The sequence below is a fragment of the Aquarana catesbeiana genome, linkage group LG08 (genome assembly GCF_042186555.1).
Source record: "Aquarana catesbeiana isolate 2022-GZ linkage group LG08, ASM4218655v1, whole genome shotgun sequence".
In the NCBI taxonomy this organism is placed as follows: domain Eukaryota; kingdom Metazoa; phylum Chordata; class Amphibia; order Anura; family Ranidae; genus Aquarana; species Aquarana catesbeiana.
In genome coordinates this window covers 285,934,502-285,950,922 of record NC_133331.1, presented here as the reverse complement: position 1 = coordinate 285,950,922, position 16,421 = coordinate 285,934,502, and the positions used below count along the sequence as shown (strand labels likewise).

General features: G+C 39.7%; 1 protein-coding gene across 4 annotated transcripts in view; it reads left to right on the top strand.

The window, feature by feature from the left end:
- The window catches only part of LOC141106559 (NACHT, LRR and PYD domains-containing protein 3-like), a 392,742-nt gene that overhangs the window by 161,122 nt on the left and 215,199 nt on the right, over window positions 1-16,421 (top strand). For 3 of the 4 annotated variants that reach the window (XM_073597419.1, XM_073597416.1, XM_073597420.1), the window contains 2 exons: window positions 1,919-2,019; window positions 13,547-14,645. In XM_073597419.1, coding sequence (XP_073453520.1) covers window positions 1,919-2,000 — 82 coding nt within the window. In that variant the 3' untranslated portion in view covers window positions 2,001-2,019; window positions 13,547-14,645. Of the gene's footprint in view, window positions 1-1,918; window positions 2,020-13,546; window positions 14,646-16,421 lie in introns of those variants that run through there. The other variant, XM_073597418.1, reaches the window with a different exon arrangement.

The following is a 16,421-nucleotide window of genomic DNA, read 5'->3' as shown; positions in this document are numbered from 1 at the left end:
TCACTTGCACTTTTACCAATTTTCACATAAAATTTGATGTATATCCACTACTCCAGATTCCTGTCACTCATTTTCTGCCAACATTGTACCGCACATACGTGTCACACCAGGAGAGTACAAGTTAGAACATGTCAGAAAATACTCGATCAGGATTGGCTGTGTGACTCACCACCATAGTGCTACGCCACGACCATTCCAGGAATTAAATTGTCACCCCTCATATTACTAAACAATTCCAAGATATACTGTTGCTGGCTATCTGTTGTGTCAAGACAAGAAGTTGTACCACAATCATTTATAGACCTTCAGAAATGCAAGTCTGACATTTCCGATGAGTGATGAATCTGATGGGTATTTGTGTGTAATTTTATGTGCGGCTTTTGGAGTATTATTATTGTTTTGTCAGGACATTGCCCTTTGTAATGACATCAGACAAGAAGGTGGAGTGGTAATCTAGGTGGCTCAGAGGAGAGAAGGCGTAGGGATGGGCAGACTGACTTCAGCAAATAAATGGCAGGGACTGTTTGTTGTGGAATTCAGACAAGACCACTTGTCTTATGGTGAACAGAAAGACGTTTTATTGGAACATACTGTACATGTGTAGGGACCTTCTCCACAGGAGGATGCCTAAAAGGTGTTATTTCTATTTTTATATAAATCATTTATGTGTATTTATACAGTGTAGAAAGCACATACAGGATTGGCCAACAGTAGACATTAGACATCAGCATAACTAATTGGAATAGATTGCCAGTATGGGATATCACACTATAGATAGACAACAACCAAAGTACAGGATAACTTTAACACATGATACCAGATGGTCATGGTAGTAAAACATTGCAAGTATCCTGGTTTATTATTATTATTGTTATTATTATTATTCCAGATTTATATATCGTCAACAGTTTGCACAGCGCTTTACAGTATAAAGAGGGACAGTACAATTACAATACAGTTCAATACAGAAGGAGTAGGAGGGCCCTGATCATGGAGCATACAATCTAAAGGGAGGGGGAGGTGGTACAAAAGGTAATAGCTGCGGGGGATGATCTGATGGAAGTGACTTAAGTACAGTTTTTAGATGGAGGTGGGGTAGGCTTCCCTGAATAAATGAATTTCAGGGATCGCCTAAAGGCAGACAGGGTAGGAGCTGACCGGACACACTGGGGTAGGGAGTTCCAGGGGATGGGAGAGATTCTGGAAAAGTCCTGGAGGCAAACATGGGAGAAAGTAACAAGGGAGCTAGAGAGCAGGAGGTCTTTGGAGGAGCAGAGAGGACGATTTGGGCGACATCTGCAGATAATGGGGGTGATGTAGCTGGGGGTGATGTTGTGGATGACTTTGTACTTTGTGGTTAGTATTATGAATTTTGGACTAGTGGAATCCAGTGAAGAGATTGGCAGAGAGGGACAGCAGTCATGGATTGGTTAGTAAGGTGTATAAGTCTAGCAAAAGCATTCATAATAGACTGAAGGGGAATAGCCTGTATAATGGTAGCCAGTGAAAAGGGAGTTGCAGTAGTCAAGGCGGGATATAACCAAGCCATGGATAAGTTGTTTTGTTGTGTCGCTAGTCAGGAAGGGGCGAATTCTGGAAATGTTGCGGAGGTTAAGGCGGTAAGATTTAGCCAGTGATTAGTTGTGGGGCCCAAAGAAGAAATCAGAGTCGAGGATTACACCCAGCACCCTGGTATGTGTGAAGGGACCAATGGCTGTGTTGTTGATCTCAATGGTAAAGTCATGGGGGGAGGGGATCGGGGAGGAGGAAATATTACAAGCTTAGTTTTAGAAAGATTGAGTTTGAGTTTATTTTATCTGGAAAGGTCTTGGAGAGTTCATGACACAAGAGTGAAATGTTGATTACTCAGGTATGTGTTATATTTTAATAATCAGGTTCATTTCTTTATCCGTAACAGAAAGCGATATCCTGATGATAATTTACCTAAAGAGGTTAAAATTAAATACAGAAGACCAAGTTTACACATGGGACCTTGTTGATCCATCTACAGATATGAAGGTAATGCAACGTACTACTGCAGATTGTAATAATAGTATGTTCAGACTTCAATTCATTCAGCCTATTAATAAAACAGTTTTGGATGTGGGGTGCTACACATCATGTCAATGAAGTATACAGGGTGTGTGTAGTATGCCCAGTTCTTCTGCCTCACTCCATCACATGTGCCACCAATACCCACCTGTCAGTGGCCGTGTTAGTGCACACACCCAATCACAGACTTACCTCCAGCTATCTCTATAGGGAGACTCACCCAAAACGTAGCTGGCTAGACACACACAGGCAGATGCAAATCTTGCATACAGTCTGGTGTACTCTGATGGTTATGTGGTAGTCAGTATTAAAGTGGAGGGCCACCCTGAAAAAAAAATTACACCAAAAATCATAAAAAAAATAAAAAAATAAAAATTTGAAAAAAAAATGATTAAACTTACCTAAACCCTTGTTGCTAGGCAGTCTTCCTAATCTGCCTCTTCCTTTTCCGCGGCGTCTTCTGCTCCTCGGTGAGCGGCCCCATTGTCTTCTGGGAACTGTGTGTGTTTCCAGAACATCACAGGGCCATTCACAGAGAGCTGCGCCGCTCGCGCATGCGCAGTAGGAAACTGGCAGTGAAGCCGCAAGGCTCCACTGCCTGTTTCCCTTAAGTATGAAGAAATCCTGGATAGCCGCACTCTGGGATAAGGACATCTTTATTGAAGTAAAATCCAACAATACAGGCAATTGCAGAGAAGTACAGGGTAATAACTGCTAACGCGTTTCACATCATTTGGATGCTTATTCGTAGCTGACAGGGCATAGTAATAATGTGATATAAATAGAGGAGTGAGAAAGTAAAAGAGGGAGGGTGGAGCATGAATGCCGGTGAAACAACCAATCACCGCGCTGCATAGCAGACCCACCCTCTCAGTGTAATTAAAAAGATAATGATCCCATTATAAAAAAGCTCCCTCCCCCACCTGAAAAATGAGGAGAGAAAGCATCCATTGATAACCAAAAAAATGTACATAAAGAAAAATATATAGAAAACTTTCATGCTAATACAAATCAGCACGGACCCATATAAATAACTATAAAAAGAAAAAACAGGTATTGGATGCCAAATCTCCTCACGGCAGGTGGAGCCGCAACAATGGAACAGTTTAGAGTAGTGGGAATACCTGAGAGTGTAGAACCATAAAACCGTGAAACCACAGAGTATGGCGCCCACACACGTGTAAAACAAGAATACATAAATGTGTGGGAACGCGATCCCAACATGGCGTACACGGACACTCCAAAGCGCTCGCACAACCCAAGAAAAGGAGTGTAGTTAAACAAAGAAATAAATGTAAATTGCTATAAGATCAAAAGTGTATGCATATAAAGTATAAGATCAAAATGTATGCACATTAAACATGAGATCAAAATATATATATATATATATATGCACAACACATTACAACACAATAAACAACTCCTCCGATTGTACTTAACGACTCATATTATATAAACAAAAACATTTTTTTTCTTGACAAAGATATACATAATAAGAATTAAGTCAAAAATAGGTTGCCAACTACTCAAAAACGTGGTTACAGATGTATCAAACATGTAAAGTCACATCCAAAACTCCAATGTCAGATAAATCTTTGCTTCCTGAAAGGAAAAAACAGTGAAAAACAAACAGAGACATGGAAATGGATTAGACATCAAATGTACCACAAAAAAGAAAGTATCCATTGTTATTAGTATTAGACTCTCATAATAATAATATCATATTAACTGCACGGTTAATCATGAAAGAGCGTGATCGAATGTTCAGGGGACATGAAAACCCCAACAAGAAGACCTCTAGCGATAAAACTGCTAGGTAAATGCAGTTTCTATGTGAGCCAACATAGTGACAGACTATGCTACAACAAATATACAGAGACCACAAGTCTCACTTCATATGCTGAAATATACTAAGTGAGGCAAAAACACAAAAGAAAATGATGACAGGCACATACAGATAGCATTGGGAAACTATGGGAATTGCATAAGCCAAAACCCAGACCTGCAACCTATACAAAAACCCAAAAAGAACAACAAAAGAAAAAAATTAAATCTTAAAACGGCCTTGCTGTGTTATACCATGCGTTCGGAGACTCAAAAAGTCTCACTTAAAGTGCTGCAAAACACCGCAGCTCGCTATAGAAGTTCCATAAATCAAAAAATTGGGACTAACAAAAACAAAACCAAAAAGACAAAAAGGAGAAAAAATTCCATGAGATAGCGTTTTAGAGACTGAAAAAACTCAAAGGGTCTCACTTAACTTGCTGCAGGACGCCACAGCTTTCCATAAGTCAAAAATGAAACCACCAAAAACAAAACCCAAAGCCAAAAGGGACAAAGAAGGACAAAATGTACCATAAGACAGCCTTACTGTGTTATGCCATGCATTCGGAGACTTATAGAGTCTCACTTAGAGTGCTGCAGTAATATCACAGTTTACCGTAGAAAGATTGTATATGAAGCTGTGACATGATATATCTAACTGTGTGGAACTGGTATGGTGAACCCTGCTTGATATTAGCAGGGGAACAACCACATAGTATCTTGCCGTGCACCTAGAGACAGAAAAAGTCTCCTACAAACTGCTAAAAAACACCGTTACTCGCTATGGCATGAGACTACAGCTTGAGAATGTCTAAATATGGAAGTTACATTTCTAGTCTACTAGTAATAAAAAATGTATGTATGGTAAATGAAATAATATATCTTCCTAATGGTGTACATGGAAAACATTTTTGAAAAGACTGATTTGTATTTATTAGTTCCAAAATAAGAAACTAGAGATGATATGGGTGACAGATGAAATCTTCAGAGCCCATTCACACAGGGATGACTTGTCAGGCGACCTAGTTGCCTGACAAGTCGCCTCCCCTTCTGTACAATGGAACCGTTCTAATCGGAGCGACGCAAGTCGCTCCGACTTAGAAAAAAGGTTCCTGTATGACTTTGGGGGCGACTTGGGGCGACTTGCAGAGACTTCTATACAGAAGTCGTTTTGCAAGTTGCCGCGGAAGTCGTTTGCAGGTCGCCTCGCTGAGGCGACCTGCAAGTCGTGTTGCCCCTGTGTGAATGGGCTCTTACTGCAAATGGGACCGCGGCACACGTGTGGGATCATTCATAAAAATGTGACACATCCCACTGGAAGTTGAGCCCGAGGGGTCGTCTCGTGTTGAGAGAAAAGATCCACTGGACTTTCCATTTGCATAAAATTCTAAATTTGTCACCCCCTCTCGGTGGTGTCCTAATTTTGTCTATACAAACAAGATATTTGGGGGGCACACCCTAAAAGATGCATTAAAGATGGTGCAGCCATAAGACCATACAGTAGAAGAAAATATTACAGCGCACACATGCCAAAAAGACATTTACCTCCAGCAAGGCTAGTTTAAAAACACCTAAACATTTAAAAAAAAAACATTATCAAAAAATCTGGGGATTTGGTCCACTTGTGTCATGGGTGGAGACCTTAAGATTCTCCCATATAGAAGAGTGTAGCTCTCATGGTTCAGAGATGTAGGATCTCCCAGTCCATGGATAGTGTAGGACCCACTGATTATGGGGTACTTTGTCACAGTAAGTGGGCTTAGCACCATAAAGCAATATAGTGTGACCAAATCCCCATATTTTTTGAAAATGTTTTTTTTTTAAATGTTTAGGTGTTTTAAACTAGCCTTGCTGGAGGTAAATGTCTTTTTTGCATGTGTGCGCTGTAATATTTTCTTCTAATTTTCTCTATGCCTTGTATAACAAGACGAGATGTGTCCTTTTGGTGGACTTCATTCCAGTGACGTGCAACGTTTGTGGCAGGATCTTTGTCAATGTCATAAAGGTGGTCATACAATCGATCTTTCAGCCTGCGTGTGGTTCTTCCTACATATTGGATGGAACATGTAGTGCATGTGATACAAGCAGGAATAAACATCTTTCTCTTTAGAGGTAAAGATGCCTATGGAGACCACTCTGTCCAAGAGACATATCAACTCTTTTTTAACTACTGCGACTACTGTCCATTTATCAAAGGTGGGGATATAGTGACATCTATGTCCACAGGAAAGTCCCATAAAATTAAATCTTTTCGTCAATTGCAGTACACGCTATGTAATATACGTCATCACATGCACTACATGTTCCATCCAATATGTAGGAAGAACCACACGCAGGCTGAAAGATCGATTGTATGACCACCTTTATGACATTGACAAAGATCCTGCCACAAACGTTGCACGTCACTGGAATGAAGTCCACCAAAAGGACACATCTCGTCTTGTTATACAAGGCATAGAGAAAATTAGAAGAAAATATTACAGCGCACACATGCAAAAAAGACATTTACCTCCAGCAAGGCTAGTTTAAAACACCTAAACATTTAAAAAAAACATTTTGAAAAAATATGGGGATTTGGTCACACTATATTGCTTTATGGTGCTAAGCCCACTTACTGCGACAAAGTACCCCATAATCAGTGGGTCCTACACTATCCATGGACTGGGAGATCCTACATCTCTGAACCATGAGAGCTACACTCTTCTAAATGGGAGAATCTTAAGGTCTCCACCCATGACACAAGTGGACCAAATCCCCAGATTTTTTGATAATGTTTTTTTTTTTAATGTTTAGGTGTTTTTAAACTAGCCTTGCTGGAGGTAAATGTCTTTTTTGCATGTGTGCGCTGTAATATTTTCTTCTACTGTATGGTCTTATGGCTGCACCATCTTTAATGCATCTTTTAGGGTGTGCCCCCCAAATATCTTGTTTGTATAGACAAAATTAGGACACCACCGAGAGGGGGTGACAAATTTAGAATTTTATACAAACGGGAAGTCCAGTGGATCTTTTCTCTCAACACGAGACGACCCCTCGGGCTCAACTTCCAGTGGGATGTGTCACATTTTTATGAATGATCCCACACGTGTGCCGCGGTCCCATTTGTAGTAAAGATTTCATCTGTCACCCATATCATCTCTAGTTTCTTATTTTGGAACTAATAAATACAAATCAGTCTTTCCAAAAAATGTTTACATGTACACCATTAGGAAGATATATTATTTCATTTACCATACATACATTTTTTATTACTAGTAGACTAGAAATGTAACTTCCATATTTAGACATTCTCAAGCTGTAGTCTCATGCCATAGCGAGTAACGGTGTTTTTTAGCAGTTTGTAGGAGACTTTTTCTGTCTCTAGGTGCGGGGCAAGATACTATGTGGTTGTTCCCCTGCTAATATCAAGCAGGGTTCACCATATCAGTTCCACACAGTTAGATATATCATGTCACAGCTTCATATACAATCTTTCTACGGTAAACTGTGATATTACTGCAGCACTCTAAGTGAGACTCTTTAAGTCTCCGAATGCATGGCATAAAACAGTAAGGCTGTCTCATGGTACATTTTGTCCTTCTTTGTCCCTTTTGGCTTTGGGTTTTGTTTTTGGTAGTTTCATTTTTGACTTATGGAAAGCTGTGGTGTCCTGCAGCAAGTTAAGTGAGACCCTTTGAGTTTTTTCAGTCTCTAAAACGCTATCTCATGGAATTTTTTTCTCCTTTTTGCCTTTTTGGTTTTGTTTTTGTTAGTCCCAATTTTTTGATTTATGGAACTTCTATAGCGAGCTGCGGTGTTTTGCAGCACTTTAAGTGAGACTTTTTGAGTCTCCGAACGCATGGTATAACACAGCAAGGCCGTTTTTAAGGTTAATTTTTTTTTCTTTTGTTGTTCTTTTTGGGTTTTTGTATAGGTTGCAGGTCTAGGTTTTGGCTTATGCAATTCCCATAGTTTCCCAATTATATCTGTATGTGCCTGTCATCATTTTCTTTTGTGTTTTTGCCTCACTTAGTATATTTCAGCATATGAAGTGAGACTTGTGGTCTCTGTATATTTGTTGTAGCATAGTCTGTCACTATGTTGGCTCACGTAGAAACTGCATTTACCTAGCAGTTTTATCGCTAGAGGTCTTCTTGTTGGGGTTTTCATGTCCCCTGAACATTCGATCACGCTCTTTCATGATTAACCGTGCAGTTAATATGATATTATTATTATGAGAGTCTAATACTAATAACAATGGATACTTTCTTTTTTGTGGTACATTTGATGTCTAATCCATTTCCATGTCTCTGTTTGTTTTTCACTGTTTTTTCCTTTCAGGAAGCAAAGATTTATCTGACATTGGAGTTTTGGATGCGACTTTACATGTTTGATACATCTGTAACCACGTTTTTGAGTAGTTGGCAACCCATTTTTGACTTCATTCTTATTATGTATATCTTTGTCAAGAAAAATTTTTTTGTTTATATAATATGAGTGGTTAAGTACAATCGGAGGAGTTGTTTAATGTGTTGTAATGTGTTGTGCATATATATATATATTTTTTGATCCCATATTTATTATGCATACATTTTGATCTTATACTTTATATACATACACTTTTGATCTTATAGCAATTTACATTTATTTCTTTGTTTAACTACACTCCTTTTCTTGGGTTGTGCGAGCGCTTTGGAGTGTCCGTGTACGCCATGTTGGGATCGCGTTCCCACACATTTATGTATTCTTGTTTTACACGTGTGTGGGCGCGATACTCTGTGGTTTCACGGTTTTATGGTTCTACACTCTCAGGTATTCCCACTACTCTAAACTGTTCCATTGTTGCGGCTCCACCTGCCGTGAGGAGATTTGGCATCCAATACCTGTTTTTTCTTTTTATAGTTATTTATATGGGTCCGTGCTGATTTGTATTAGCATGAAAGTTTTCTATATATTTTTCTTTATGTACATTTTTTTGGTTATCAATGGATGCTTTCTCTCCTCATTTTTCAGTTGGGGGAGGGGGCTTTTTTATAATGGGATCATTATCTTTTTAATTACACTGAGAGGGTGGGTCTGCTATGCAGCGCGGTGATTGGTTGTTTCACCGGCATTCATGCTCCACCCTCCCTCTTTTACTTTCTCACTCCTTTATTTATATCACATTATTACTATGCCCTGTCAGCTACGAATAAGCATCCAAATGATGTGAAACGCGTTAGCAGTTATTACCCTGTACTTCTCTGCAATTGCCTGTATTGTTGGATTGTACTTCAATAAAGATGTCCTTATCCCAGAGTGCAGCTATCCAGGATTTCTTCATACTTCATTGCAATTCAGCAAAGCCAGCACCTGCAATCAGTTCCTACCTGGGCGGTGTCATCCCAGAACAAGAGTGTTTGTGAGCTGCATTTTTCTTTTTGCCTGTTTCCCTTACCTAGGATGGTGGTGCCAGGACCCGAGAGCCGAGGGACGGGTCAGCCTCGGGCAGCCGACATCGTGGGCACCCAGGACAGGTAAGTACTTATTTAAAGTCAGCAGCTACAGTGTTTGTAGCGGCTGAATTTTATTTTATTTTTTTTACGGCCGGAATCCCCCTTTAGATAAACAATATACAGTGTTAATAAATAAATCAGTGCTGACATAATCTACTCTTCAAGTGAATGTGCATATCAAAATGACAAAGGAATCCACCATGAAAAAGTTAATTAAAAAATTCAACCCATGCCCAAACCAATACAAAGTCCAATGGAGTGTTGTCTAAAAATTTCCTCCTACAAGTACTTCTTCCCATGTGCTTGAGTTAGTTACAGGGGGTATAAAAAAAAATCACCCCCCTTCAAAACAATGAAGACAGATACAGTTTTTGTTTTATCCAGCTGTATTTTCTAGTGCAATTTATAACATCCAAGTGAAAGATATAACACCAACATGTCAGAAAAAAAAAATTCAAAAATAAAATCACTGAGTTGGAAAAAGGATCACCCTCCTTGTGTCAGTATTTTGTTGGACCACATTTTGCTTTAATTGCAGCCTTAAAGTGGAGGGCCACCATAAAATTAAAAAATTGCATGAAAAATCCTAATTTTTTTTTTTAAATTTTAAAATATTAGAAAAATAAATTTAAACTTACCTAAACCCTTGTTGCTAGGCAGTCTTCCTAATCTGCCTCTTCCTATTCCGTGGCATGTCCTGCTCCTCGGTGAGCGGCCCCGTTGCCTTCTGGGAACTGTGTGTGTTCCCAGAAAACCACGGGGCCATTCACAGAGTGCTGCGCCGCTCGCACGGGCGCAGTAGGAAACTGGCAGAGAAGCCGCAAGGCTCCACTGCCTGTTTCCCTTACTTAGGATGGCGGTGCCGGGACCCGAGAGCCGAGGGATGGGTCGGCCTCGGGCGGCCGACATCGCAGGCACCCAGGACAGGTAAGTCTACTTATTTAAAGTCAGCAGCTACAGTGTTTGTAGCTGTTGACTTTAAAAAACAATTTTCGCTGGCCGGAATCCCGCTTTAAGTCTGTTGGGATTAGGGATGAGCTGAACACCCCCCGGTTCGGTTTGCATCAGAACATTCGAACGGACCGAAAGTTTGCGCAAACTTTCGAACCCCGTTAAAGTCTATGGGACTCGAACGTGAGAAATCAAAAGAGCAAATTTTAAAGGCTAATATGCAAGTTATTGTCCTTAATAGGGTTTGGCAAAAAAAGTTTTAAAAACTGACGTTTTTTCGGGAGCAGTGATTTTAATGATGCTTAAAGTGAAAAAATAAAAGTGAAATATTCCTTTAAATATCATACCTGTGGGGTGTCTATAGTATGCCTGTAAAGTGGCGCGTGTTTCCCGTGTTTAGAACAGTCCCTGCACAAAATGACATTTCTAAAGGAAAAAAAGTAATTTAAAACTGCTTGCAGCTTTAATGTCATGCCTGATCCCGACAATATGGATGAAAATCATTGAGAAACCCCCCCAGCCCATTACCAGCCCCTTTGGGTCTTGTATGGATATTAAGGGGAACCCCGCACCCAAATTAAAAAAAGGAAAGGCGTGGGGCCCCCAGGCCCTATATACTCTGAACAGCAGTATAAAGGCGGTGCAGACAAGACAGGGACTGTAGGTTTGTTCTTAGGTAGAATCTGTTTGTAATTTTGAACTGGTACATTTTTTACGTGTAGCTCCAGCCAAAAAATCTATTTTTAAGCTTTTTGGAAAACATGGGGAAGGATTATTACCCCTGTAACTTTTTTTTTTGCTGTCTGTGCACCTGTTCAGAAGATTTCACCTCCCTTTCTGTCCCAATGACAATTGGATTTTGAAAATTTGGGGTTTTTAGTGAAACAAGGAACTCTTATAGGAGAGAATTTCCCTTCCTAGGGGTAGATTTCCTCTCACTTCCTGTTGTCTCCTTCCGTTTGCAAGTAGTTGTTTGTAAGTTGGATGTTTGAAAGTAGGGTCCTGCCCTATATACTCTTCAGGAATTTGGGCCTTAGGTGTTGGTGTTGCCACAACACTGTAAGCCCTCACAGTTACTCTTGGTGGGCGCAGGAATGGGCCCTGCTGTGAAATATTAGATCAAGAATTGTAATTACATGCCCCTATTAAACAGGCTGAAAAATTGGGCCTAAGGCACTGGTGCTGGTGCCACAACACTGCAACCCCTCAGAGATACTCTTATTGGAGCGCAGGAATGAGCCCTGCTGCAAAGTATTGCATCAAAACATTGTAATTACACGCCCCTGTTAAACAGGGGCAGAAAAATTGGGCCTTAGCCACTGGTGGCGGTTCCCAGAACCAAAAATGTTCTTACAATCTATCAGCGTGAACATTGAGGAGGAAGAGGATAGTCACTCAGCATAACAGGATAGTCACTCAGCATCAGCATAGGCAGTCTTGAAGGGATCTCACATTTAAAAAAAAAATATTCGGTTACATCAGCATCAGGTGCTTGGTAGCTGGTGATCCAAGACTGATTCATTTTTATAAAGGTCAGCTGATCGACCGATTCGGTGGACAGACGCACCCTGTGATTGGTTACAAAGCCTCCAGCAGCACTGAATGTGCATTCCGAAAGACCACTGGATGCAGGACAGGCCAGTAGCTCAATTGCATACTGTACAAGCTCTGGCCAGTGATCCATCCTCAAGACCCAGTAACCCAGTGGATTTTCAGTGGGAAAGGTGTCCAAGTCTGATCTTGCACCTAGGTATTCCTGCACCATGTGAATCAGGCGCTGGCGGTGGTTGCCAGAACCGATCATACCTTGGGGCTGCGGACTAAAAAATTGTCTGAACGCATCGGTCAGATGGCCACCTTCTCCACCGCTCCTTCTGTGAGTGACCGAAGCATCAGCAACACATTGTCCATGAGGACCAGGAAATTGTAACCTCCCAAACTCTGGAAACACGTTGCACAAACCTTTCTGCAAGGCCTTAGGATCCCCCCAGGTCACTAGAACTAGTGTCCCCAGTGGAAGATTGCCCCTCTACTACTGTTCTGGTGACAGTCCAAAATTTGGGATTTTTTTTATTTCACTTTGAATGATAATAGTAAACGGGACAAATAGAGAGGGTGAATCTCCCTAACAGGTGCACAGAGAGCGATAAAAACCTAATAGGTGTTCTAATCTATCTCCACTGTGTCTAAAACGAAAAATAAAGTTTTGCCTTTAGTTATACTTTAAGCCATAACTGGGGTGAGTCCCAAAAACAGCAACGGCCATTTTCTAGGCTAATAGGCAGGGGAATTGCACAGAGGCTGGACACTACCCTGGGGAAAAAACTCCCAGGAGATGTCCCATGATGTAAAACCATCAATCACGTCGTCCAGCGATGCAGATCTTCATCAATCACAATCAATGACCTCGCAGACTGACAGACAAGAGGGTTCCAGTCACTACACTCACTGCGACTGACATCTCTGGTCCCTGCTGCTAAATGCAAACAAAGGGACAAGGTAAACCCAGCTATGTCATTGACCAAATATGGGCATGGTCATATCTGGTCAATGTCTTTGCCTTAATATGGCCATATTTGAAAATGTACAGTATGTCAGCCAGCTATCCCTGCCTCTTTGTTTATATGACTGCGGATTCCCGGCCAGCAAATAAATGGGGCCATAAAATCAGATCAGACCAGATCACTGGTTGCTAAGAACACGGTAGGTGCCAGCACCTGCTGCTTCCTTAACAACCATCGATGGTGAAATTGATGGTGAAAGCTCATCCTTAGCTGTAACTTTCTCCATTGACCACACAAAACATCAGATACACAGATCCATATCTGGCAATGAGATCTGTCCCTGACTATAATAAGGTCCACACACTGGTACTTATTTGTCTGCAACCAGACTCCGTCAGCCAACTTCTGCAATACAGAAAACTCTGCAGTCTCCTACAGCATAGCAGTGATTTACAACCTAAGTTATAGGCACAGATGATATAATACAACTACACACACTACAGTCTCATCAGATACATGCAATACAGACAACAGTCTGGAACACACAGACCGTACTCCCCACCAGAACAAGTAGACCCATAAAAAGACCCACATATTAATACCTCCCCCATATCTTACCAAAAAAACTAGCATCTTCGATGTTGAGCAACCTCATTTTGTGACATCAGGTTTTTACAGAAGGTTTTATGATTGTGTGCTTCACAGGATGGAAATTATGGATTATTACTTTTTCTTTTACAGAGTTTGAAGATTGAAATACACAATTCTGACTCAAAAAAGCCCAAGTGAGAGTTTACACCGAATCTGTGCCAACCTGCCATTCAGACGCATTGGATGGTGTTCAATGATGAATACAGGGGACCCAAACCACCCCTTGCTGTGTGGACACACAGATAAAAACTTTTGGCCTTTCCATGAGCAATTTACTGTACAAAATTTTATATTGTAAATTTACCTTCTTGACATTTTATTGCTAGAATGTCCGACATTTTCTAAACTATCTTTTCCCTGGCTGGATCAAAAAATGTTTCTGCATATTAGGCCCAGACCTCTGGTTGGGTTAGGGTGGAGCATCGTACCATATGTATGCTAAACTTTAGGCGCAATGAAAGACAGACACAAAGTAACAGTGTTATATTGTATATACTTGTTTAATTCATCTGCAGATCAAAGGGATGAGCTTCAGTCTGCATATGATGTCAGTTAAAGCAACCTGACGAGTAAAAAAACGTAAATACAATTTGTACCTATTTAACCTATTTTTAGCCCTTAGTTTGCCATAATCAGACCCTAATTTACTCCTTCTCCCCATGGCTAATATTTTTATGCAGATTTTTTGTCTATCTCTATATTTCTAACAAATAATATTTTGTTGTTGTAAAAAGATCTAAAATTAAAAAAAACAACTTTTTTTTAAAATGTGTAAATAACTTTGCAATACTTTGTATTAAAATCATAATTATCATCACCATCATTTTATATAGGACAAATTATAGAATAAAATTTAGACTTTATCTACAGCAAATTTTTTATTTTTTTTATTTTTTTATGAACACTGATCAAAGTAGAAAAAAATGTATTATTTGTTTTGTTATATTCTCTGTTTATAGATTGCCTTGCCTGTCCTAAAGAAAAACATATACAGTGGGTATAGAAAAGAATCACCCCCTTTAAAATAATTTTGTTACTTTGCAGCCTAAAATGAAGACAGAAAGAGTTTTTGTTTTATCCAGCTGTATTTACTAGTGCAACGTATAACATCCAAGTGAAAGATATAACACCAACATGTCATGAAAAAATAAAAACATTCAAAAACAGAATCACTGAGTTGGAAAAAGAATTACCCCCATGTCAGTATTTTGTTGAAGCACCTTTTGCTTTAATTACAGCCTTTAGTCTGTTGGGATATGTCTCTACTAACTTTTCACATCAAAACTTTGCAATATTTGTCCACTCTTCTATGCAGAACTGCTCAAGTTCAGTCAAATTTGATGGTGACCGTTTGTGGACTGCAGTCTTCAAGTCATTCCACAGAATTTCAATGGGGATTAAGTCTGGGCTCTGACTAGGCCATGCAAGGACATTCGCCTTTTTGTCCTGTGTGCTTATTTTTGCTGTGTGCTTGGTGGCATTGTCATGTTGGAAGGTAAATTTTCTTCCCATTGACATCTTTCTGGCAGAGGGCAGCAGATGTTCCTCAAGAATTTAAAGGGATTTTGCCCCGTCCATTTTTCCTTCTATCCTGACAAGTGTTCCAGTCCCTGCTGCAGAGAAACACCACCATAACAGGATGTTACCGCCTCCATGTTTTACTATAGGAATGGTGTTATTTGGATGGTGAGCTGTATTGGATTCCAAATAACAACTAACGCAGAAAAATCAGAACACCATATCCCAATAATTGTCTTTAGTAAGAAATGGGGGAAGGGGGGGTAACAAACCCCAGGACTTTAACGGTGTTCAAGGATGGAAACAAGGTAAAGACACGATAAGAGCATCAATAAAATTAAATTTTTTATTATAAAAGTAAAAAACATGAGGAAATTGAACCATCCGTGTCAAGATTGTAAGTTTCACTAAAAGGCACATATACAGACAATACCACTTAACATGTTTCGCTCTTTGAGCTTCCTCAGGAGTTTCTGGTAGGATGTGTATTATGTTAGGAATAACAAAAAGACAAGGATGAAAATCTCATGCTGATTGTTTGACATAAACAAACAAATAAATGACTGTAGGTATATTGGCAAATTACAGATATGAAAATAATCATTACATATATAACAAAATTATATGAATAAGGAATATACAAGTATATAGGTGTGGCAGGGAGGCGAATCTTACCTAGGCTGCCAAAAAACTGCATATAAACTTTATTTAGAAACAGAAAAATGATGCGTCCCATATAGGTTCAGAGCGCCCCGCCTGAGTGTCCGATTCCAAGTGGTCACAGGAGGAAGTGAATTTATATATCCCTATTAAAAGGGAAAATAAGGAAAGATTTAAAAACAAAATCAGAATAAGATGTTGATCTCCAATGCTAAAAGATGCCATCGGTCGATAACAACTATATTGGGATGAAAAAATTACCTCTAAATGAATAAAAAGAAAATAGAATCAATAGATATCCTGCTGATTCAAAAATAAATCCAGCGCAGGTCTGAACATTTGAGTGAAGTGTCCAGCTGTTAAAGCCACTTAAGGACCAGCCTTGTTTTGGAATTTAGGTTTTTACATGTTTAAAACAGGTTTTTTTGCTAGAAAATTACTTAGAACCCACAAACATTATATATTGTTTTTTTTCAACACCCTAGAGAATAAAATGGCGGTCGTTGCAATACTTTTTTTCACACCGTATTTGCGCAGTGGTCTTACAAGCGCACTTTTTTTGGAGAAAATTCACTTTTTTGAATAAAAAAATGAGACAACAGTAAAGTTAGTCCAATGTTTTTATATTGTGAAAGATAATGTTAGGCCGAGTAAATTGATACCCAACATGTCACGCTTCAAAATTGCGCCCGCTCGTGGAATGGCGTCAAACTTTTACCCTCAAAAATCTCCATAGGCGATGTTTAAAAAATTCTACAGGCTGCATGTTTTGCGTTACAGAGGAGGT